At 46.3% G+C, this 24,985-nt stretch overlaps 1 protein-coding gene across 1 annotated transcript in view; it reads right to left on the reverse strand.

The window, feature by feature from the left end:
* Nucleotides 1-24,779, reverse strand: part of LOC119708270 (exocyst complex component 4) — a 74,828-nt gene extending 50,049 nt beyond the window's left edge. Inside the window, exons 1-2 of the mRNA XM_038154445.1 lie at nt 24,508-24,779; nt 4,275-4,411 (exon numbers count right to left, since the gene is read on the reverse strand). Coding sequence (XP_038010373.1) covers nt 4,275-4,411; nt 24,508-24,702 — 332 coding nt within the window. The 5' untranslated portion in view covers nt 24,703-24,779. The remainder of the gene's footprint in view (nt 1-4,274; nt 4,412-24,507) is intronic.
* Between the last annotated feature and the right edge of the window lie 206 nt (nt 24,780-24,985).

Below are 24,985 nucleotides of genomic sequence, written 5' to 3' on the forward strand. Positions count from 1 at the left end.
TTGTGCCAGGTGGAGTTTTGGATGATTTTTCCCTCTTCCCACAGCCAAGGTGATGTTTCCATGCTGAGCTTGTGCTGCCAAGGGTTAAAAAGCAGCTGGGCCAGGCACCCACAGCCTGAGGGGACACCCCTGCCCCCCAAAAAAGTCAAAAAGGCAACTTAAACCCCAAAATTCAGGCAAGGAGGGGAGGATGCCACTAAGAAGCAGCAAAAGGAGTGGTAAAAGCACTTCCTGGGAAATCAAAAATTCCTGCTTGGCTGCCCCATTTTGGCTGAATGAATCTGCTCTTTCTCAATAAAAGAGGGGCTTGGATTTGTTTTGCCTGGCTGGAAAGCAGGAGGGGTTTCTTTTCTTCACCATTTTGAGTGATCCAAGCCCGGTTATTTCCCATTCTTTTTCCCCCCAAATTTAGCTGAGAGAGTTCAGCCAGAGGAGATTGGTCACCAGAAGCTGCCTCCAGAGAGGGAGCTGAGCACCTCCAGAGGATTTAATCAGATTTAATCACTTTTTAAACTCTCTGAAGCACATTTTGGGGACGCCCATCGCTTTTTAAGACTAAAAGGACTCATTTGGGTGAGGGATCCCTTTACTCAGAGCCTTCGGAGAGGTTCCAAAATGAGCAAGGTGAGGATGAAGATGGGGAAGACACACAAGACAGAGCTTAGAGTGGGCAACAAAATAAAAACGTTCAACTTCAACGTGGACATGAATAATATTGGCAAATTTATGTAGAAAAACATGGAAAGAGATCAATTTTTGCATTTGAGGCAGCACATTTTATCAGAGAAGGGTGCTGGCAGAGGATTAAAAAGAAGGGCTCCTGTTCAGGGCAGCAGCTGTGAACTGGGCAGGTTTCTCCTTTCAGCATCTCCAAAAATCCTACAAAAATGGTTTTATACTCAGATTTTTAGCATAAAATGGTTTTTAACTCTGGAGTTGAGCTGCTCTCCTGGAAATCTGCTGGAGACGGGGGTTGGACACGACTGGGAAGTGCTGCCAGCACGGCAGGAGGTTTGGGGGCTCCATCTCCCATTTTATTTGCATTTCCAGCCCCAGCTCCTCATCAATTAGTCAGGAATCAGAGCTGACGTTTGTAAACAGTTTGGGTGGCAAACTGGAATTGGAATTTTGGACAAAAATGCGATTTGCAGGAGGCACCTCACCTACGCTGAACTTCCAAAACTCGTCATCAATTAACACACGAGAGCTGCTATTTATAGGAACGTCCAATCTCATCCAGCCCCCTTAGGTTTGGTATTTTTCTTTTGAAATCCCTGGAAAACACGAGCCAAACGGAGCTCAGACATGAACAATCTCAGCTGTGCATTTCCCAGTGCTGACGTCCTTCCTGAGCTGTTCCTGCAGAGAACTCCGGATCAAATCCTGCCTGGAGGAGCCTCCCTTTGGGTGCTTTTCACCCACATTTGCTCACATTCCCCCTGAAGGAACAAATCCTACAAAAACACCTCTCTGCCTTCCCAAATCCTACCAAAACACCTCTCTGCCTTCCCAATTTCTCACTCTTTGCCATCCCAAGAGCAGCCCTTGCTCCGCCAGCTTTGATGGGATCCACTCCCAGCTCCAAGGAGTTCATCCTGATTTTAAGGAGCTGTAAACAATCCCGACTCCACCACCTTTGCCAACACCAGGATTTATCCATCCCAACAGCCCAGGGAAAACCCTGGAGCAGAGGGCAGGGCTGTGTGGAGCCCAGATCCCTGCAGAGGGCATAACATCCCCGTGGATGGGAGCGGGAAGGCCGGGAGCTGCTCCTCTCCCCTGCATTCCCGGGGATGGATTCGGGTTTCTATTTCAGTCCTTTGCCAGCAGCAAAACGAGAACGTTTCCTGTTTTTTCCTCTCGCTGCAATCAGGAGATGGCCAAATTAGCGTTGTCCTAATTAGCCCTCAGCAGGTGCCAAAGCCAGGAATGGCAAAGGAAGGAAGGAAGGACTGTCAAGTTCAAGCCAAACAAATCAAATCCATTGTCTGGCTCCAGGCAGGGAAGTTTTGGGTGAAAAAAGGAATATTTTGGACAATAGCACACGAGCAGTTCCTGATTTAGGGGGGTGTGGAGGCAAAGTTTGGCCTCTGCTCATTGCTATTGTCAATAATAATAATGATGATGATGATGATGATGATGATGATGAGCCTGTTTGCTGGATGAAGTTTTTCCTGATTAAAATCAGGCAATGGGAAGTAATTTCTTGGTCAGGAAGCAGAAGGGCTTTTTCAGGCTCAATAGCCATGGAGGGGATGATGTAGAGCAGCTATTCCAGCCCACATTCCTGCAGCATCTTGTAGTGGTTTTTAATGGAATTATTCATCCCCACGGGATGAGGCACGATCCTGGTTTCCCTGTCCAGGAGGGCCGTTTTACAGATGGATAACTGGGCTGTCCTTAGAAGTTATTTATTGATATTCACCCAGGAAATCTCTGATAAATCAAGTATTTGAAGGGTTTAAACCCAAACACATCCATGGCCAGTGGGGTTGTGGTGCCTCGATCTTCCATGCTTTGGCTGGGGAATGTGAGGGATGGATCATCCCAAAATGCCAGGGGGACAAGGAGAGAGCATTTGGTGACTCCCTGTCAGTTTACAGAATTGTTCTGGGAAACTCTCACCAAAGCCAGTGTGTGGATTCATGTGGTTACTGATTCCTAAAATCACTGAGAATCATTTAGCTTGGGAAAGAGCTCTAGGATGGAATCCAACCATTCCCAGCACTGCCAAGGCCACCCATGTCCCCAGGTGTCACATCCACAGGGCTTTAAATCCCCCCAGGGACAGGGACTCCACCCCTGGGCAGCTCCTTCCAATGCCTGACCAACATTTTAGGGAAGAAATATACCCAAATCTCAATAGAATTAATTCAAATAAAGCTGAAATCCTTGCAAATGTTCAAATGAAGAATCTGAATTGCTTTACCAGAGAGCAAAAGGCACATTCAGCCATTTATTTTTAAAGGGGACACTTTAGACTCTCAGTGGCCAAGTTGAGGTCACGTTTACTAATGGAATTATGGAATGGTTTGGGTTTGAAGGGACCATCCAGTGCCACCCCTGCCATGGCAGGGCCACCTGCCAGTGTCCCAGGCTGCTCCAGCCCCAGTGTCCAGCCTGGCCTGGGGCACTGCAGGGATGCAGGGGCAGCCCCAGCTGCTCTGGCAATTCCAGCCCAGCCAGGAATTCCTCATGGCCAAGATCCCATCCATGGCTGCCCTCTGGCACTGGCAGCCATTCCCTGTGTGCTGTCCCTGCAGGCCTTGTCCCCAGTCCCTCTGCAGCGACCCTGGAGCCCCTGCAGGCCCTGCAAGGTCTCATCCTGCCTGCCTAAGGGAAGAACTGGAGTCATTTCTAAGCTCTACCACCTCTACTGCCATCCACATCTCAAGACCCTCAACCACTCTGTGCTGTGGATAAATCCACTGGGAAACCACAATTCCCCATATTCCATTGACCATTATTCCAGCTTTTTAATCCCTAGAAGGAAACACCCTCGACCACTCCAGCAGAGAAAATTCAAGAAGCAACTCCTGACCACTGCTGGCAGAACAGCTGTGCTAGGTTGGAAATGGGGGTGTGTGCTCTGTTCCTATCTGTGGGACAGTTCTCTCTGTCCATGGGGCAGTTTCTTTATCTCTCCCACAGCCAATCCTCCCTCCAGGAGATCTCTGCTGTCCATGGCCACTGAGTGTCCCTGCAGGGCTGATCAAATTCCATCATCCCATGGGGAGATGCTCTGCCCAGGGCAGGAGCCAAGCATTCCTGCCTGGATCCAATCTGAGCCTGGCAGCAGCACAGCAGCCTTTGCCCCCTGCATTCCCAGAGGAGCAGCTTTCTGCTGCCTGCATTGCCAGAGGGAGAGCAGGCCCATCTCCAGCAGCCCTGGAGCTGCAGAGGAAAACTCCAGCCTTGTGCAGGATCCCTGCTCCAGCAGAAGCACAGCTGGCACTGCAGGAGGGCTGAGCCACCATGGAATGGCACTGCTGCCACCACCCTGACCCACAGGGCTCAGCTCCTGCTCTCACTCTGGCAGGGGTTTGTTGTTTGTACTGTTGCATTTGTATTTTTAATTTTCCCAGTAAAGAACCTTCCCATTCCTATTCCCATATCTTTGCCTGATTTCCCCTTAATTTCAAAAATTACAATAATTTGCAGGGAGGGGGTTTACATTTTCCACTTCTGGGGAGGCTCCTGCCTTCCTCAGCAGTTCTTTTCAAACCAAGACACCAGCCAAGCCCGAGGAGCAGCAGTTCCCCCCTGGGCTGTACCTGTAGGCCAGGGTGCAGGTGTCCTTGTACTCCTGCAGCTTCACACACACCATGTTGAGGAACTGGTCTGAGTAGGCGCTCAGGTCGTGCATGAGGTCCATCAGGTCCTGCACAGTCTTCTCCACGATCACCGTGCTCTGGGGAGGGGACAAAAACCCAGGTGTGAGCAGCAGACTCTTTATCTTGGAGAACCTTTATCTCAGCCCTCTCCTGCTTTGCTAACTGTTGTCACAAACGTGCAGCTGATGCTGTGCCAGCGGCTCCTGCGAGGCTGAACAAATGAGGGAAAGGAAATAACTGGGTAAGGAAAGGAGGAAAGTGGTTTAAGAGTTTCTCAGCTCGGGAAGTTGGGGTTCCTGAGCCACTTCCTGAAGTTCACCAGGTCTTTTCTTTATTAGGTGAAACCTCAAAAGGCAGAAATGTGATTTTTAGCGGTACACACAGCCCAAAGTGCTGCTCCACATCCCACAGATCCTGGAATTTCTGAGGTTGGAAGAGACCTCCCAGACCATCCAGCCCAACCTTTGATCAATCCCCACCTTGCCACCCCAAACACAGCCCAGAGTGACACTGAAACCCCTGATGAGCAGGTTTGGTTTCCTCCAGCCTGCAGGAGGGCCCATATATCCAACCATGTCCAAGACTTCAACAGCTCCATAGGAATTCTGGGATTTTGGAGCCCCCCCAGGTGACTTGGCACACTTTGTATTTATTTTGCCCACTGTGTTTGATTTTGTTGCTGCAAACAAGGCAGAGGGGAGGTCATGGAAGTCCCAGGTTGATATAAATTGAATTATTAATGGTCTCAGTGGAGTGAAGGGTTATTCCTGAACTGCAGTAAAGGAAGATACTGAAGCCTTTGGGAACCCTGGTTGATTTGAGAAATTCTGGACTCAAATTATATGGGAGGATCCCAGGGGTTTGGAAAGAGCCCCCCTTCCTCTGTGTTCAGCAGGACTGAGGAGAAGTTGGTGACTCACAGCACAACCTCATCAACCCCCACGTGGCCACCTCTGCCACAGCCTCCAGCCCAAATCCCACCTCTCTGCTGAAATCCCGATTAAAGCGCGGCAGCACCACCCTGATCCCTGATCCTGAGCAACCTGAGCAACCCCTGAGGGGCAGGAACTGATCCTGCTCTGCTCCCTGTCCCTGACTTGGCTAAAAAGCACCTTCCAGCCTTGTCCTCTTTGGGAACTCTCCCAAATCCTTGGGATAGGGGTTCCCTGAGGGCTCAGGCACTGCCTGTGCTGTTCCTGGGACGTTCTCGGCTCCCAACTGCACTTGGAGAAAAAAGCTCATCCCGTTCCACCCCTGCCATGGCAGGGCCACCTGCCAGTGTCCCAGGCTGCTCCAGCCCCAGTGTCCAGCCTGGCCTGGGGCACTGCAGGGATGCAGGGGCAGCCCCAGCTGCTCTGGCAATTCCAGCCCAGCCAGGAATTCCTCATGGCCAAGATCCCATCCATGGCTGCCCTCTGGCACTGGCAGCCATTCCCTGTGTGCTGTCCCTGCAGGCCTTGTCCCCAGTCCCTCTGCAGCGACCCTGGAGCCCCTGCAGGCCCTGCAATGTGCTGGAAGCTCTCCCTGGAGCCTTCTCCTCTCCAGGTGAGCTCTCCCAGGCTGGCTCCAGCCCTGGAGCAGCTCCATGGATTGCTCTGGATTTGCTCCAGGTGCTGCTGCTGTGTCCCCAGGGCTGGGGCAGCATTCAGGTGGGGTCTCACCTGAGCAGAGCCTGATGTGGTTTCAGGTTAAAGCCAAGCCCAGGATGGGCTGAGAAATGTGCTGAGGGATTCAAGTCACCATTGATCCCTCAGGAATAAAAAAGGGAAGAAAATCCTCCCCAACTCACGTAGCAACACAGAAGACAACAGCAATTCCTTTCCTTTTTGCCTGGATAATCAGATTTTTCCTTTTCCACCAGGATTTCAGTGGTGGGAGGAGGCTGGGGTTTCCAGCAGATCCATGGTATTAGCTGATCTCCTGCAGCTTCCCAGAGTATGATCTGTCCTGCCAGGGATCCTCCTGTGACCCCTCCTGGGTTGGACACAAAACCACACGAGGAGGAATCAAACCTGCCCTCAATCCAGCTCATTTCAATTTCTTTTCCTAACTCAGCATTTGGAAAATAACAACAACCCAAAACCCCACGAGTGGGTGTTAAAACAGAAAGTATTGTGGTTTTTTATGGAGTTCTTCCCACTTATTTTCCTCCACAAGATTAAAATTCCAGCAAAGCTCCTGCCGGTATGTGGATTTTAGAATAAACCCTACTGATTTAAAGGGAACACAAAGCTACTTGAATGATTAAAAAAAAATAATAATAAAAAGGAGAAGAAAGGGAATTACCATATGAAAGAAGCCACTGCCAGATACGTAATGGCCATTTCCCTGAGCCATCTTAACCTTTCCCAAAGCCCTGCTGCCACCTCTGCAGGTGTCCCTGGGGACACCCTGTCTGAGGAGGCATTTGGGACAGCTGGATTCGTTAGCTGGGCCAGCCCTGGAGCTTCTGAAAGTCCCCAAAATGAAAGGCAGCTCACACATTATCCCAGAGCCACCATCCCTGTGCCTCTGCCCCATCTGGATTCGTTAACAGCAGACGGATGTGATCAAAGCTTAATTTTATGGCGAGGCACTTCAAGGGAGCCTTTAAAAAAAAAAAAAAACACACTAACAAGGAATCTCATCCCGGGAAGAATGTCCAGCCCCTCACACCTGGATCCCAACACCACCGAGGGGATGCTTCATTACTCCTCCAGCAAGCTTTTCAAAGGGGCTGCTAAAAATGAAAAGAAATTCCTCCTGACGCCCTCCCGTCCCTCAGCCGTGGCCGGGGATGGGGATGAAACAGAGAGCGCCGCTTGGTGACACGGCGGGGTTTGTCTTCCAAGGGTTTTTAACGTTGCCCACCAGCCCTTGATTTGCTCCCTATTCCCAGCTGGGCTGCAGCTCCAGGTGATGGAAGGCAGCTCCAGGCAGGCAGAATTCCTGCTCTGACTGCGGAGCCACACAACGAGCGGGTGTTGTTCCAGCAGGGTATGGAATTTACATTGGCCGTGTATAATATGGGATAGATAATATGGATATAATAATATCTATTCCATTTATAATGTGGATATATAATATGGATATAATAATATCTATTCTACATATAATGTGGGATAATATAATATGGATATGATAATATATATTCCGTATATAATGTGGGATATATAATATGGAATGGATATAATAATATATATTCCATATATAATGTGGGATATATAATATGGAATATATAATATGGATATAATAATACATATTCCATATATAATGTGGGATCTATAATATGGAATGTATAATATGGATATAATAATATATATTCCATATATAATATGAGATCTATACTATGGGATATATAATATAGATAGAATAGGATATATTCCATGTATAATGTGGGATCTATAATATGGAATGTATAATATGGATAGAATAAGATATATTCAATATATAATATGGGATCTATAATATGGAGTATATAATATGGATATAATAATATATGTTCCATGTATAATGTGGGATATATAATATGGGATATATAATATGGATACAGTAAGATATATTCCATATATAATATGGATATGGATATAGTAAGATATATTCCATATATAATGTGGACTATATAACATGGATATAATATGGATATATTCCATATATAATATGGATATAATAATATATATTCCGTATATAATGTGGGATATATAATATGGAATATATAATATGGATATAATAAGATATCCATAATATATAAGATAATCCATAATATATAAGATAATCCATAATAAGATATCCATTATATATAGAATATATAATACGGAATATATAACATGGATATAATATGGATATATTCCATATATAATGTGGATATATAATATGGATATAATAATATCTATTCTACATATAATGTGGGATAATATAATATGGATATGATAATATATATTCCATATATAATGTGGGATATATAATATGGAATATATAATATGGATATAATAATATCTATTCCATATATAATATGAGATCTATACTATGGAATATATAATTTGGATATCATAATATATGTTCCATGTATAATGTGGGATATATAATATGGATAGAATAAGATATATTCCTTATATAATGTGGGATATATATTATGGATATAATAATATATATTCCAATACATATATATAAAAATATATTTATATATATATATAAGATATATATTATCCCAATATATTGGAATATTTATATAATATGTATACATATGATCCCAATATATTGGAATACATATTTTTATATATATATATATATACACACACACCCCCAATATATGTATAATCCAAATATATTCCCATATATATATCTGTGTGAATGTATGAATTCCATATATATTCTGAAGGTATTATTCCAGCCATTCCTTTGGGATTATTGCCCTGTGGAACCCCAGCGAAGAGGGTTAAAAATGACTGGAGGAAGAGAGCACTGGAGGTAAAACAACAGAGCTGTCTTTTAAAGGCTTCCTTAAAACCACAATTTCAGGACAATAAAAGAGATTTTTAACGAGTCCTCGACAGGCAGAAATTCAAACCTCCAGAACTTTCAGCTTTGCATAGAATCAGAGAACAGTTTGAGCTGGAAGAGGCCCTAAAGTCCCTCCAGTGCCACCCCTGCCATGGGCAGGGACACCTCCCACTATCCCAGGTTATTCCAACCCCCATCCAACCTGGCCTTGGACACTTCCAGGGATGGGAAGTGCATAATTTTATTTTCTAGCTCGCTGGTGAGGAGTACTTGGATTAGAGGAACAATCTTCCCCCTCGATTTTTTTTTTTTTAATTTTAATTTTTTTTTGCAGAAATCACAGCTCTTCCTATGCCTTGGGAGGGAGAACCTCCATTCCCTGGGGAAAGCAGACAAAAGATGGGAATATCCTGCTCAGAAATGTCTTCACCAAAACACAGCAGATGGAGGAAGAGACCTTGGCACTGGAAAAGTTGTCCATTTTTCCTTCATTATTGCCCGTCACAAAATATCTCCTTGAGATGCCTTGGCAGAGGAAGGCACCAGATGAGGGCTGCCTTAAAGAAGAATTAATAAAGCCTGATCTCATTTTTAAGCTGGAGTTTAGCTGACCCCTGATGATTTTTAAGCCACCAGGCAGAGCCCAGCTGTAATTAAAGCAGGACAGGAGAGAGGGAACATTTTCAAAGCTCTTCAGGCTCAGTGCTGAGCCACAGCTCTGGATTTGGGACCATTCCCAAGGGAAAAAAAATCCTTAAATCTAAATACCTGCCCAGATATTTAATAAATAAATACCTAATAAATATCAAGTGCAAATAAATATCAAGTGCTGTCAGTGCCTTGGAGGGCAATGGGAAAGGGAGATAAAAACTGGAAATTTTGCCCAAATTTCTCCTAAAAAATGGAAGAACTGTCACTAAATGAGCAGAGTCAGAGATGGGAATCACTGAAACCTGAAAAGCAGGAGTTAGGGAGCCAGTTTGCCTGGAATTTTGGGATAAATGGGCTGTTGGATGCTCTTTGGTGGCTCTAAAATAGCCAACACCAGCCCTGAGGCCGTGGGAGTGTGAATGGGAAGAGTTGGATCCATCAGGGCCCTGGGGAGCCAACCAGCACCAGCACTCAAATAAAAGAGTAAAACAACAAAATAGAGGAGTAAAACCAACTAAATTCATATTTTTTAGCTAACAGAGGGAAGAGAAAAGTCTAAATTCCCTCTTCCACTGATCAGTGGTGATCCCACGTGGCGTGATAACATTGTTTTCCCACCTTTCTTCCTGGCACACCCAGGTTTTACAAAGGGCTGCAGTTTTTAGAATGCATCAGCTCCATTCAAACCCGTGTTTAGCAGCAAAATCTCTTTCTGCAGTCTCCAATCTGACAGCCTGCTTTCCTCTCCCAACCTTCTTCCAGGGAAATCCATTATTCCAGTGTCATTTTTTTGCCCATTACTATGGTTAAACTACAACTTTGCTTCCCAAATGCTCCAAACTCCAAGGGATTTTTTTCTTTTTTCAATGCAGGTGATAGTTTAATTTTTATGGGATTTATCCTGAGAGGTGCTGAGTGAATTCACCCCATGGATGGGAGCCCAGGATCTGCTGGAATTCTCTCCCTGCTTTAAATGTGATGTTGCAGCAGCCAAATGAGTGCACAAACAAGGTCTTGGATAAATCTTATTTACCTGGCACTGTGTGATCCAGGAAAGCTTTGCTCCAGTGAGCTGGAATATTGATGAAGAGCAAAATGTACATTTGTTTTGTTGTTTTTTTTTTTTTTTTTTAAAAAAAAGGAGAACGTGAACCATAAAATCTGCTGATTGCTGTATTACTGTGGCCATGCAGAAGAGTTTCCATCCTATAAACATTTGGGACACAAAGTTAACATTTCCTGGGGCCAGCCCTGCACAAGCCCAGTAAATGCAGAATAAATCAGACCCTGTTAAAGCACAGAGATGGGAGGCTGCCACGAGGGTTTGCAAACTCTGCAAGGATTCAAAAATCAATCAGCAGCTCTGTAATTTCAAGTTCAGCCCACAGAGCTGAAACACTCATGGCTTTTCTGGAATGTGAGAGGTCAAATCCCAAAGCTGGGGAAGAGTGGAGAGGAGGCACAAGGAAGGGATGTGGGTGAAGGGGGATTTTCATCCCGTTCTTTGTTAAATTGTAGATAAACTTTTGCTCCAGATTGGGCTTCGCTGCAAGGAAAAGCTTCCTCAGGAAGATTTCATGGAATCATGGAATGGTTTGGGTGGGAAGGTGCTGGAACCCTGGCTGCTGAGAATTCCAGACTTTCTGTGCTCCAGGCTCTGACCCCCAGGAGAACACTGCAGTGACCTGAGGCCCTGGAGAAGCTTCCAGAATGGAATGGCAGCACTGGGATTGTGGGTGTGGGGTTTGGATAGAAGTGTGTGATATCACAGGGGGGAAACTCAGAGTTTAAGGGTTTAGAATACAGTGATATCTATAAAGCAAGATGGGGGTTTTGGGGCAGAGGCTGGTCCTTCTTCTTCACCTTCTTCTCCATGGCTTTGGGTGGTTTTGTGTAATTGGATAAAAAAGTCCACGCTGTGGGGCAGAGGTAGTTAGTCATTAATTTAAAAAATAAAAATATTTAGGTGTTATTTCTTAATTAGACAGTTTATCCTTAAAAAGCCTTGTGAAGAGAGGGATACGACTCCATTTTTTTAGTTTATTAAAGTGAAGTGCTGTGGAACGCACACTTTGTGAAACTGTAATATAGATAAAAACTAACAAACATCTGAGTCTGAACAAACAATACACATTGAATCCTGACCTAACAAAAAGAAGTTCAGACTCAACAGGAAGGGACCTTGAGGATCACACAGTGCCACCCCTGCCATGGCAGGGCCACCTGCCAGTGTCCCAGGCTGCTCCAGCCCCAGTGTCCAGCCTGGCCTGGGGCACTGCAGGGATGCAGGGGCAGCCCCAGCTGCTCTGGCAATTCCAGCCCAGCCAGGAATTCCTCCTTGCCAAGATCCCATCCATGGCTGCCCTCTGGCACTGGCAGCCATTCCCTGTGTGCTGTCCCTGCAGGCCTTGTCCCCAGTCCCTCTGCAGCGACCCTGGAGCCCCTGCAGGCCCTGCAATGTGCTGGAAGCTCTCCCTGGAGCCTTCCCTTCTCCAGGGGAACATTCCCAGCTCTCCCAGCCTGGCTCCATTTCCCCAATTCCCAATTAAACTGAGTCCCTTCCTAGAGAACCCCAGAGCCGCCCAACCTCTCCCTCATGGATTTTCATGCAGGACATGGATTTCACCCCTGGGCTGCAGCTCAGCTCTTCCCCACTGCCCTCAGTGGGACGTGTGATGTTCACTCCCATCAACTTCCCCTCGTTTGTCCTGGCAGAAATGAATTTTGCCACTGTCAGGACAGAAAAATGGAGCTGGAAACTCCACACGGAATGTTTTTCCAAGGAGAAATGCTCCACCCAACTGCCTGTTCTTCACAGCACTGATGACCTGGAGTTGCCTCTCATGACACTTTGATGATATTTGCACAGAAGAAGGTAAAAACCCCTTTCCTTTGTTACCTCCTGAACGCCTGTGACATCGGAATGACGGCACATTGGAATCCTTTCCCAGCTCCTCATTTTTAGCTCATTCCTGACTTCCCAGCCAGCCATGAGGAGATCCAGCAGATGGGAGCTGAAGCAGGACCACAGGAGAGCAGAAATGAGCTCTGTGTCTCTTAACTAACCACAGGAACAGCTGGGTGAGCTGGATCCTCTGTCTCTGAAAGGCTCAAAATCAAGCCCAGGTGCTTTCCTGGGAGAGCTGCCACATTCCCCATGGAATTATGGACTTGATGAGGAAATTACTGGGTGGAGAAGTCACTGAACTTTGCTGGCAGATCTGGTGAATTTATTCTGATTTTGAGCTCAAATTCCACAGGAAAAGACGCCCAAGCTATGCTTAAAAATCCCAATCCACCAAAAGCCCCATCCCAGGAGCTCTGACCTTGGAATGTCTAAAAGTGGTGGCATTTTATTCTCCAGCACCAGCAAAGTCAATCTCTCCAAACAAAACATACCCAAACTGTTCAAATCTCCTGAATTCCCCACAAAATGGGAATTCTCAGCACATCAACCCTTAGCCAGCACCCAGGAGCTTCCCAGCATCCCAAAAAGGAGTTGGATCTCAGCAGGATCAAGGTTAAGGTTGGAAAGACCTCTCAGGTCACTGAGTCCAGCCACCAGCCATGGCCACCACCAAACCACGTCCCCAAGTGCCACCTCCACGTGGTTTTTGAAGCCTTCCAGGGAATGGGGACTCCATCACTTCCCTGGGTAGCTGTGCCAGGGCTGGACAATCCAAGAATTCCCTGCCAAGGTGGTCTCAACACCTCCAAAAATCCCAGCTGGGCTGGAAGTGTCCACGTGACGAGATGCCTTTCCATAATCTTCAAACCAATAAATCCCTGATCCCAAGCTGGCTCCTAACCCAGCTTTGCTACAAAGCAGGGAATAGGAAATTCCTAAGGAAATTCCTAAGGAATAGGAATTCCCTTAAAAAGCAGGGAATAGGAAAATTGTCACTTGGACAAGGGTTTTTTTTTTTCATTTATTCCCATTTCACCTGCAGTGCAGAGGAGCAGGGAAGGGAAAATGTGGTTGGACACAGATTGTGACAGCCCCAACTTCCAGCCCTGACATCATTCCCTCACTTGAGACACCAAAATCCTCCTGGAATGATGCAGCAGCCCCAGCACGATCAGGAATCTCAGTGCCTTGGCAGGGAGATGGACGGGATAATTTAATTGGTCTTTTGTATCTCTCCCTTCTCTGATCCCGCTGAGTTCTGGAGCTATTATTAAAGGCATTTTTTAAGGTATTTTAATTTACTCCTCCAAATGGATTCCCATCCATTCACTCCCACCAAGTGAATGTTGTCAGGGACATTAGTGAGGTGATAAAATAGCTGCAGCTTCCTGCTGCTTTTAATGTGTTACATCCACCAGAAAAGTCATTAGCTCTTAGCCTTTAATACACCCTCTGCACTGCTGCAGAACTGTTTATCACTTACAAGTGCCAGCACAGGCCAGGCTCCCCCTTTATTAATCAATATACATTTGTGCAGGGGAAAGGGACTCACAGCCAGTGATTCCCAGCCTGGTTTGTGCTGCAGGAGCTGAAAAAAACCATCCCTGACATTTTCACCCCCATCCCTGAATATTCCTAGAAGTGTCTTTTAGTCGGGTTTTTTTACACAGCTCCCCCAATTACAGGTGAGCTGGTGGCAAGGTGACAAATTTCTTTCACCAGTGGTGAGTGGCAGCTTTCCCTCTCCTTTGTCATCCCTGCTCTAGAACATCATTAGCAGCTGCAGCAGGGCACAAATGGAACGTGGAGCAGGGAATTAATGATGCTCGGGAGCAGAGCCGTCCGTTTGGGAGCTCGTTTTTAATAAATGTTTTCATACAGCTGGCCCAGTTTGGAGAATAAAACCCCTCAGTGGTATTTTTATGTGCTCTGAGATCAATTTTTATTTTTCTTTTCACGGTCTCAAAACGCCAGTATTTAAAATATATTTATCTATTAAAAATGTCCTGCTGGAGATGGTGAATATGAATGTTCAGTGGTGCTCTTGGGAAGACACAGTGACCACGGTAAAGGCAGGTGGATAATGAAAAACCAAAAGAAACTGGGAAAAAACCAATTGAGAAAGGTTTAGGAGGGCTGAGCTCCCGAAAGAAAACGTTGTTGTGCCCCTGGATTGGTGCTGTCCAGTGCAAAGGCTGTAATTATGATTAAATTCAACAAAATTAATGAAAGTGCAAGAGACCACTGGAAAACAAAGGGTGACATCCAGGAATGAGGAGTAAAGGCCTAAGAGGGACCCTGAGCTAAGCCAGGCTGAGCTCCTGGGCTCACAAAGATATCATTGCACTGAAATGAGAAACCAATTTGTCAGATTTTGGCATAAGTGTCTAAAAGTCTCATTTGTAGGGGTGAGAGAATGCAGAGTGACCAGGCCGGTGTCACCAGCAGTGACATTTTGCTACAGGGGGGATCCCAAGAGACACTCAAACCTCACCTTTATGCACCAAAATTCACCTTTCTGTTTCAGCCTTCGTTAACCCGAGTCTAATTAATGAAGAATTCCTTGCTCACCAAAGCAACCCCTGGCAAACATGGGCACAGAGCAGAGGCCTTGCAGCCCAGGCAGTCATGGATGGCGGGGAAGGAGCGCTGTGTTTGATCGCCCGCTGTTTTCCTGCGGCTAACGACGCTGCCGTGACTGTCCTGTGGATAAATCCATGCAGGCATTCAGTGGGAAGGCGAGGCAGCCAAACCTGGCTGGGATGGAGCCATCCACAGAAAACATTCATCTATTAACCAAACAGCAGCGCTTCCAAACGCAGCGGGGTCACCGCGGAGCCCTGCTGGGAAACGGGAATTAACTCGGAGCGGAGATCGTTTGTCTCTGGAATGTTGTCATTTCTGTTGTCATGTTTGTTGTCATATTTGTTGTCATATTCACGGATGAGTTCCAGGCTTTATTGGGAAGGCAGGTGGCACTCAAGATCACTCATGGGAGAGCCCTTGGAATGCAAAGAGAGTCGAGGAGAAATGGATCTCCCGCGGATGGAATGACGGGAATTCATCTCCGATGTTGTTGCAATTAACGGCAGTGAATTTCACTCAGTGCCACTCAGAAGGATTAACTGGACTGGCTCAGTTACTACTGGGTTGCTACTCAGTTACTACCAGGATACTACTCAGTTACTGCTTTTTGTTTTATACCTATGTAGAAAAAAAACATTTCCTGTCTTATCCAGAAAAACACAGGGCCTGATGGGGAACATGCATCGAACAGGGAAGTGCTGGAGAAATGGGATAATCATCCCCTCTGGGGTCTGTACTGCACAGGAAACAGACAATTTGGGTCCATCACTGGGCAAAAAAAAAAAAAAAAAAAAAAAAAAAAAGAAGCAATTTTTGGGGAGGAAAGAGGAATTTTAAATATTCAGTGGTTGCTGCAACACGAGGTCAATCTGTATTTACAGATTCAGCAGTACAGAAGTGGCTGAGGGATGTGGCTACACCAACTTCCCAAAAGGAGTTTCCTGAACTCTCTCCAAGTGAAAAGCCAATTAAATACCCTTTAGAAAGTTGTTTGGGTTTTTTTTGGCTAAACTCTTCCACAAGCTCCTGTCTGTAGGAATGTGCCCCCTATGCACAGAGTGACAGAACTTTCCTCTGTCCCCCAAAAAGGAAAGAGCCCAGAACTTCCTCCCAGTGATCAGGTAGAAAAATCACTGATAGGACCTTGGGGACTTCACCTCAAGTTTGGGGACAGCTAATTGGCCATAAGCCAAAAGGTCCCGCCTGGGCCATTGAGTAGAAAAGGACAGAACAAAGAAGCCAAATTGCTTTTGTGAGGTGTCTTTACCAGGAGCACAAACCTGTTGCACCTGGGTCGATTTTGAGTTTGTTATTTTGCCTTTTATTAAACCTTTTTTGTTCCTGACGCTGTCACATCAGCCTCCTGCTCCTTTTATGCCTCCCAATGAATGCTGAGCTGTTCTGGGGTGTAACATTTGGGTGTTGAGAGCTCATCAGATCAGCTCAAAACCCCAGGCAAAAACGTTATACCCTTCCCTCAGCAGAATCACAGCAGTTGCACAGAGCACCCGCTGTGAAAAGGGAGGATTTTTCACCCCGAGTCACACAGATCCCATCCTCACCTCCACGTCCCACTCACCCATGTCCCAGGAGCCACTCCCTCACCAAGAGGAATTCAGAGTTGAGGATTTAGAGAGAATTCAGAGGAATTCAAAGAGAGTTTTCTGGGAGACCTCAGGGTACAAAAGTGAGGTGAAATGCTCGAGGTGGTGCTGAGCAGCTCCGTTCCCACAAAAGTAAATCACTGCTGACTGCTAGATCCCGAGTCCTTCCAAACCATCCCTGCTGAGACCACTCTGGGTGAGAAGAAGTTGGAAATGGCTTGTGGTAAACCTGAGCCCTCTGAAAAACAGCTCAGCTTTCTGATAAATCAATTCGACCTCAAAAAAGGCTTTGTTGGTCCAGTACTTAACAAAAATAATAAACTGGAATTCCAGAGCAAGACACAAAGTTTTTTATCAAAACAAGTCGAGGGAAAGCCAAAATTATTCCCACTGAGTTTTTATTTTCAGGTCCATGATTTGTCCAGCACTTGGGAGTTTTAAACCCCCAGCTCCTGCACATTTTAGCAGTTCTCATTCCAGAAAAATGGGTCGTAGAATCCCAGAAGGATTTGGGTTGGAAGGGAAATTAAAGATCATCCAGTTCTGCCCCACTGCCATGGGAGGGACACCTTCCACTATCCCAGCTTGCTCCAAGCTGGCCTTGGACACTTCCAGGGATGGAGCATCCCCAATATCTCTTTGCTAACTGGGAGGGCAGGACTTAACAATATTTTTCATTTTGTGGTGGAAAATGACAGAGCAGGAATTAAACAAGGGTTCAGCCTGTCCCTCAACCCCGTGTTTGACACCACCCCTAAATGATAAAAAAATAGAGTTAAACAGAGAATTCATTAATTAATTAACCCAGCCCTGGCCAGGGCTCTCCTACAGAGTTGTAGCATTTCCTCGATTTTCACACCCTCTATCAGTTTTCTTTACAGGCACAAAGTCCTTCAATATTTGAATGAAAGAGTGCATCCCAATGGTGTGAATTCCCCAGGAAATCCTGGATCAGCCCCAGGATGACCAAACCTGGTACAATTTCATGGGGAGAGGGAAAAGCTTCTCCCTTCTTTAAAGGGCAGCTCACACAAAGCAAAAATCCCAGCACAAAAGCAAAATATTGGCCAAAAAAAAAATACTATTCTGACAGCTTTGTGTGTGTGAGACTTTATCTGTTTATTTTATTTTATTTTATTTTATTTTATTTTATTTTATTTTATTTTATTTTATTTTATTTTAATGGAAAGGCTCTATTTACAGATTAGAACCAGGAGGGGAAACTTTTAATTTACGTTCTTTCAGATGGAAATTAGAGCGCTTTGAGCCTTCCGACTGCAAAGTTTATCCACTTCAGGAGGAAGATTCCAGAGGCAGGGTGTCAGCAGGAATATTCCAGAGGAATGGCAGCATTCCTGCATTGTTGTTCCTTTTATAATTCTCCTGTTGACAAGTCCCTGCCTCCAAAATCGCAACTACTCCCACTGAACGCTGCTTGTCAGGGAGGGGCAGCCCCTGCCACACACAAAAAAAAAAGAGCTTTTTTACCTTCCTTTTCAACAATAGATTAATGTCTCTTTTGTTCTGCGGCAGAGCTGGGTGTCATATTTCAAAATGCACTTTTAAAACAGGTATAATTAAACCTCTGCGAGAGGAGGGAGGCAGAGAAATGAGCAGCCAAAGGAGGAATAAAGGCATTTTAGAGGGTGCTGGAAGGTGCCTCATCCCTCCCTCTCAGCTACAATTACATTCCACAGTGGGGGAGGGAAAAAGGGAAAAAAAAAAAAAAGTGATTATAAAAATGAACTTTTCCTGGAAAAAATGAGCACGTTGTGAAAGGATGACTCCTTTGAACGTCGCAGCACTTCAAAAGGAGGATGAATTAGTGCTGACAACTCAATAAAGTAGCCATCAATTATTCAAAATGTGATGGCTCTTCTCAAGCAGCACTTGTGATTAGGAAAACATTTCCAAACCTGGCAATGAGAGTTATTCTTCCTCAATGAAATGGGCCCAGGCTTCAAAATGCGAGGGAAGAAAAATAATGGGACTTTGGAGGAGCCTGGCAAGAACACAGGGAAGGTTCTTCTCCTGGAGCCATCCATCAAGTGTTCCATGGGAGACTGTTCCAGGCTGGATTTGGGGTTTATGGAGTGGAACAAGGAGAGGGAAGGGAAAAATATCTGTGATGTGAGAGGGTACCCAAACCACAGCTGATGGGTGCAGAGAGCCCTGCCCAACCAAGGTCCCAAATTAACTTTTGGTGTGCTTTGGAAGAGCAAATATTAAACTTTCCTAGGGAAAAGTGAGTTATGGAAATGCCAGATTTCCCAGAGAAGTTTGTGGAAGGTGTGATGTCCCAGCCCTGGAAGTGTCCCAGGCCAGGGCTTGGAGCAGCCTGGGATGGTGGAAGGTGTCCCTGGCCATGGCAGGGGTGGCACTGGGTGGGCTTTAAGGTCCCTTCCAACCCAAACCATCCTGGGATTCCATGGAGGACATTCCTGGAGGAATGTTGGTGATGGAGCAATACAGCTTCCTTTAAATGAAGTTTATCAGACTTTGCCTTTCCAGTTTCTCCTGGAATTCCAGCTCATCCATCACCAAAACAATCCCAGCAAAGGCAAAGCACTGGTTTAAAACTGCAGAAATCCTGGGAAAAAAAGGGAGCTGGAGGAAAAAGGGAAAACTTGGTGAGTGTCCCTCCTGTGGCATTTGGATCTGTGACTTCACGCTGGATTTTCAGCAGGGAGGAGAAGCTGCTCTGCCTCAGCATCCCAGGGCCCTGCTCTGCTGCCAGGGACTCTTAATGAGTTTGCAAATGAGGAATGTGCAGCTGGAGCTCTGAACAAGCAGGAGGATGGCCAGGCTAAAAGGCTTCTCCTCTGGCCAGGCAGCTACCAGGGGCTGGGGCTGACACCAGCCCTGAGAGGCAAAATGAGGATTTATGAGAGCGGTGCTGCTGCTGAGGGAGCCTGACAGGGCTCTCAGGGTAATTAAAATAATCAATCAAGGCCTGGGATGGAGGCTAGGGGCAGATATGTGGGGTTTACTCACAACTTCTGAGGAAAAACTGAATGCAAGAGGGGAAAAAATGAAAATAAAGTAAATTACAAGGAAGTTTTAGTGGTTTCATGGGTCTAGGGAGTACTTGATGAAAATAAGCTGCACTTGCTGAGTGAGGGTGAGGTTCCTCCATGGACTCCCAGGATGGTTTGGGTTGGAAGAGACTTTAAAGCCCATCCCATCCCACCCCCTGCCATGGGTGGGGACACCTTCTACTACCCCAGGGTGCTCCAAGCCCCAAGATCTCAGAGGGATCTTTGGGATAGCAAAGAGTGGGATGATTAAACCAGGAGCCCTTGAACAGGAAAAAAAACTGGGGGATGGCTTCATTCACCACATTTCCATCATATCCATGTCCAGCCTGGCCTTGGACACTTCCAGGGATCCAGGGGCAACCCCAGCTTCTCTGGGCACCCCGTGCCAGGGCCTGCCCACCCTGCCAGGGGAGAACATGGCAGAGTCATGCTGAGGTGAACAGAACACGTGTTACAGACAGATTTTATGAAAATCCTTTTTGCCAGGATTTTCCTCTCCTGAGAAGCTGAGGAGCCTCAGGAAAGAAATGTAAACAAGAACTATCTGCTGCTGTGGAATGCAACAGGGGCTTCCTTGATTGGTCCATGGGAGGTGGTTTTACTTAATAACCAATCAAGGATGCAGCTGGGTCAGACTCTCTAGTCAGTCACAAGACTTTTATCATTTTTATTTTTATCCAGCCTTCTGATGAATCTTTTTTTCTCTATTTCTAGTATAGTTTTAATATAACATTTTTAATATCATATATATCATAATATAACAAATCAGCCTTCTGAAACATGGAATCAAGATTCTCATCTCTTCCCTCGTCCTAACTGCCCTACAAAGACCACAAACACGTTGGTGGCCTCAGAAAGGACCAGGAGCAACATTTTGCACCCAACTCTCAGTGGAGATGCTCCAGGCCGGGTTGGATGGGGCTTGGAGCAAGGATAGTGGAAGATGTCCCTGCTCAAGGCAGCAGGGCTGGGATGAAAGGCTTTAAATGTCCCTCCCAACCCTTTAAAGGTGCCTTTCAACTCAAAATATCCCCCAATTTAATGATTCATCACTGAGCAAATGGGGGTTATCCAGTTCCTGACCAACTCCAAGGCACGGCATGGAAGAGGCATCCAGTGATTTGAGGGATTGAGGGGATCCAGAGCCCTCAAACACGGGGCTGTTCCCTTCAGGCCAGACGTGACTCACATCTCTGGGATGCTTTGTGAAGCGTGACTCTGCTTCTGCAGATCTGAGGAGGACAAAAATAATCCTAAAATAATTCTGCCTGCCAGGGGCACCGCTCGAAAATGTCCACGCGCAACTCCCCTGCCCTGGGATGCGCTGAACGTGCGAGCGAAAGTTGAGTTTTTAAAATAAATTAAAACTCTGACACTCTGCCTAAAGCAGTTGCTTTTGTGCAGCTCAGAACTCCTCGGTGGAGAACTGCAGCTGACTTACACGGGAGCCTTCTGAAAGCTTCCACAAAAGGCAGGAACTGCACTCAATGTTCCCCCCCAAGAGGAGAAATCATCTGAAGAAATATTGGAAGCAACAGGGAGAGCCAGGCTCCCACCAAGAGATAATTTTGTCTCTCATTTTAAGCTAGGAAAGGAGATTTAGCACAAATTCTGCAGTCGGTGGGTTTTACCCTCTTGACATGAAACACATAAACAAGAGCTGAAAACATCTTGGTCGTAACACCACGCCACTGCAAAAAAACAATTTAAATACGAGGCTCAGAACCATTAAAATTGCTTTAAAATTATCCTTGAATGGGAAAAACCCCCATGGATCAGCCATGCCTGCTCCTTAATGGATGCTGCTGGCAGGGAGCCAGCCTGGAAAGACAATTAATTTGTTTACAATAATAAATAATAACATCCAGCCTCCATCAAAGCGTGGAGCCATCAGCAGTGGTGAGCCACCGAAAGCTGCTGGCTGGGACCATCCTTCTCCTTAATAAGCACTCATTTGATGGGAAGAAAACATTCCAGAAGCTCTCAGGGATGTCTCCTTGGAAAGCCACAAGTGAGTGACTCCGTGCGTGGAGTGGGTGCTGTGGTAATTAGCTCCAGCAAGTCATTATCCTCCAAAACAGCTGCACACCCTGACTTTTAAAGGAGTTTTTTTGTTGTTGTTTTTTTTTTTGGGGGATTTTCAGCTGCTGGAGTTTGGCCAAGAAAGTATCAGGAGCATCATCCACACCATGCTGAGATAAGAAGCAGCAGAGGCTTTGAAGGAAAGGAAAAATCCCACTCTGCTGCTCCAGAGAGAAGCAATTTGCATTTTTTTGGAGATGGAGCAACAGGTTTTTAAGGCCGGTGACCACCTGGGTGGGAAGATTTATCACCTCGTTGAGAGCCCTACAAGAACAGGCTGCAAGAAGCTGTCGAGGCACTTGTAGCCTAATTTAGGATCGATTTAAACAATTACAGCCTGAAATTTAATGCTGAATAATTTTGAGACAAATGAGTTTCACGGTGATTCAGTCGCTCTGCAAAGGAAAAGGGTTTCAAGTGTTTAACATTTGAGGAGGGAAGAATGGAAAACAAGGCGGTAAAATGGAATATTTTAGAGAGGACAATGTTTTTTTTTTTTAAAGGATAAATCTTTACAGGAGTGGGTGATTCATCTATGAGGACACAATGCTTGAAAACCTTTTATCTCTCATCTAATTCAGCTCAAACATGTGCTGATAGTGATCCCAAGGCAGCTTTATCGGTGGGGGCTGATAAATTCCCCAGTCCTGTTCCCATCCCAGCCAGAGAGGCTTCAGAGAGATCTTTGGGATAGCAAAGAGTGGGGTGGTTAAACAGGAACCCACAAACAGCAAAAAAAAACCAAACCAAAAACTGGGGGAGAGCTTCATTCACCACATTTCCATCATATCCACGAGGTGACGGGGGCAAAGACTCCAGGCTCCAGCACTGTCACGCAGAAATAGCTTTTTTTTTTTAAAACCCCTTTAATGGAAAATCAATAGGATTATTTTAGGGAGCTATTTGGATGAGTTGGTTCAAAGAGACAGCAATTTTTCTTCTCTATTCAGAGAATTACCCTTCTCTGATGTCGGGAACAAGGAGACCTCCTGACCACAGACAGTTTGACCAAGAATAATTCCAGTTCAAAATAATTTCCATCCATCAAGAGAAACAAATTGTAGGAACGGGACGAGAAAATTCTGAGCCACTCTGAGTCTTCAACCCCAAATGAGCTTTAAGGAAATATATTGATATTATAGAACAAATTTTCACTTGAAATGAAGCCACCAAAAATACTTTATCCATATTAAGGCTGGTAAAGCTTGGGAAAGAAACAATCCAGGGATTCTGCGCAGCTCCAAAACATCATTTCAGCCTGCAAAGAGAATTGTGACCCCTTTCTAAAGAAGCTGTTCCCCCCTCCAGGGACTTCTGGAAATGCTGTTCTGGAATTTAATTTTGTTTTGTCTCTGAAAGGACAGTCCCAGCCCTGCTGCACCCAGACAGGCACAGAGTTAGTGACCATTCATCCTTTAAAAATTCTGGAAATGGTAACAATAATACAGTTATTCCTATTATTGCATGGCATTACAATATCCCTGTGTTTTATAGATCTAAACTGGATAGAAAATGGCCACCTAAACCTTGGGATAAAGGTGCTGCTTCCTAAGGACTCTGCTGGTATTATCCATCCCTAACAAGAGGATTTCCCAGGAAAGAGGGAGTAACTTCAAAGGATTAAAAGAGGTTGACATGACCAACAGCCAGAGTCAGTTCATTCCGTGCAGTCCCAGTCAACCCATGAAATATGGAATTTTGGGGTGGGATTCCACACTGTCCTCTTCCCCGTGGAGTTGGGGTGACAACTTGCTGCCTTCATCACCGCTTCACACTGGGGTTCAAAAGAGGTGCTTCAAAGGAGACTTCTACAAACACTCTGCCCCCAACCCAAATCCCCCACAGCTGTTTCTGATGGAGGGAGCCGTGGGGCTCCACATCCATCACCAACGTCCTTGGGAGGACTGGATCCCAGCCCTGCTCCTCCTGGGAGCTTGGAATGAGTGTTTACCCTGATGGCACCGCTCTGTGACTGGCAGGTGTCCCCAGAACTTCTCAGGGAGACACACATGAAAATATTCCTTGCCAAGATCCCATCCATGGCTGCCCTCTGGCACTGGCAGCCATTCCCTGGGTGCTGTCCCTGCAGGCCTTGTCCCCAGTCCCTCTGCAGCTCTCCTGGAGCCCCTGCAGGCCCTGGAATGTGCTGGAAGCTCTGCCTGGAGCCTTCCCTTCTCCAGGGGAACATTCCCAGCTCTCCCAGCCTGACATTGGATCCATCTCCTCTCCAAGACATTCCTGGACCCAGGGCCTTCACTTGGAATCTCAGGAAGCCATGAAGGGTCTCCCTTCCCTTCTCCTCTCTTTCCCACCCCCATTTTCCATCAAAATCCCTCGGGATGGATTCTGAGTGTCCCAAATCCCAGAATCCCAGAGCAGTTTGGTGGGAAGGGGCCTCAAAGCTCATTCCAGGGACACCTCCCCTATCCCAGGGTGCTCCAATCCTTCCTGGGGCACTGCAGGGATGCAGGGGCAGCCCCAGCTGCTCTGGCAATTCCAGCCCAGCCAGGAATTCCTCATGGCCAAGATCCCATCCATGGCTGCCCTCTGGCACTGGCAGCCATTCCCTGGGTGCTGTCCCTGCAGGCCTTGTCCCCAGTCCCTCTGCAGCGACCCTGGAGCCCCTGCAGGCCCTGCAATGTGCTGGAAGCTCTCCCTGGATCCTTCTCCTCTCCAGGGGAACATTCCCAGCTCTCCCAGCCTGGCTCCAGAGCAGCTCCGTGCACCTGCTCCAGCAGCTCCACATTTTTCCCTGTTGGATCCACAACCAGGTCATGGCTGGACACGGACAACAGGGATGTCCTGAGGGCTCCCTCAGCTCCTACCTGCAGCAGAGGCCTCTGCACTCCCAGGATCTTCATGGTGTCAGCGTTGGCCAGGATCTTCAGGGGATCCGAGGCCTTGGTGACACCTTCAATCTCCTTGTTGATCTCGGCCAGGACCTGGTTGAGGAAGATGTTCTTGATGTACATGGTGAGGAACTCCCTCAGAGGGCACTGCTTGGCTGGGCCCAGCTCCATGGCCAACTCGATCTCCTGGATAAACCTGGGACACAGGAAGGGGAAGATAAATTGTAATTAAATCACGAAGATGGTTTAGATTTGTTGGTGTTGCCTTTGCCACTCCAGCATTTCAGACCCGAGCACCAGCAGAGTGGGAGTGACCATGGACTGTCCCAACTTGAGAAATGAGGAGGAGAAAATGTCCACAAGGTAGTTTTAGGAAAAAAAAAAAAAGATAAAAGACAAACAGTTGGTGAGACAAACACTAAATTGCTGGAGAAGGACAGATAAAATGAGAGGA

Source organism: Motacilla alba, chromosome 1A (genome assembly GCF_015832195.1).
Source record: "Motacilla alba alba isolate MOTALB_02 chromosome 1A, Motacilla_alba_V1.0_pri, whole genome shotgun sequence".
Taxonomy (NCBI): Eukaryota; Metazoa; Chordata; class Aves; order Passeriformes; family Motacillidae; genus Motacilla; species Motacilla alba.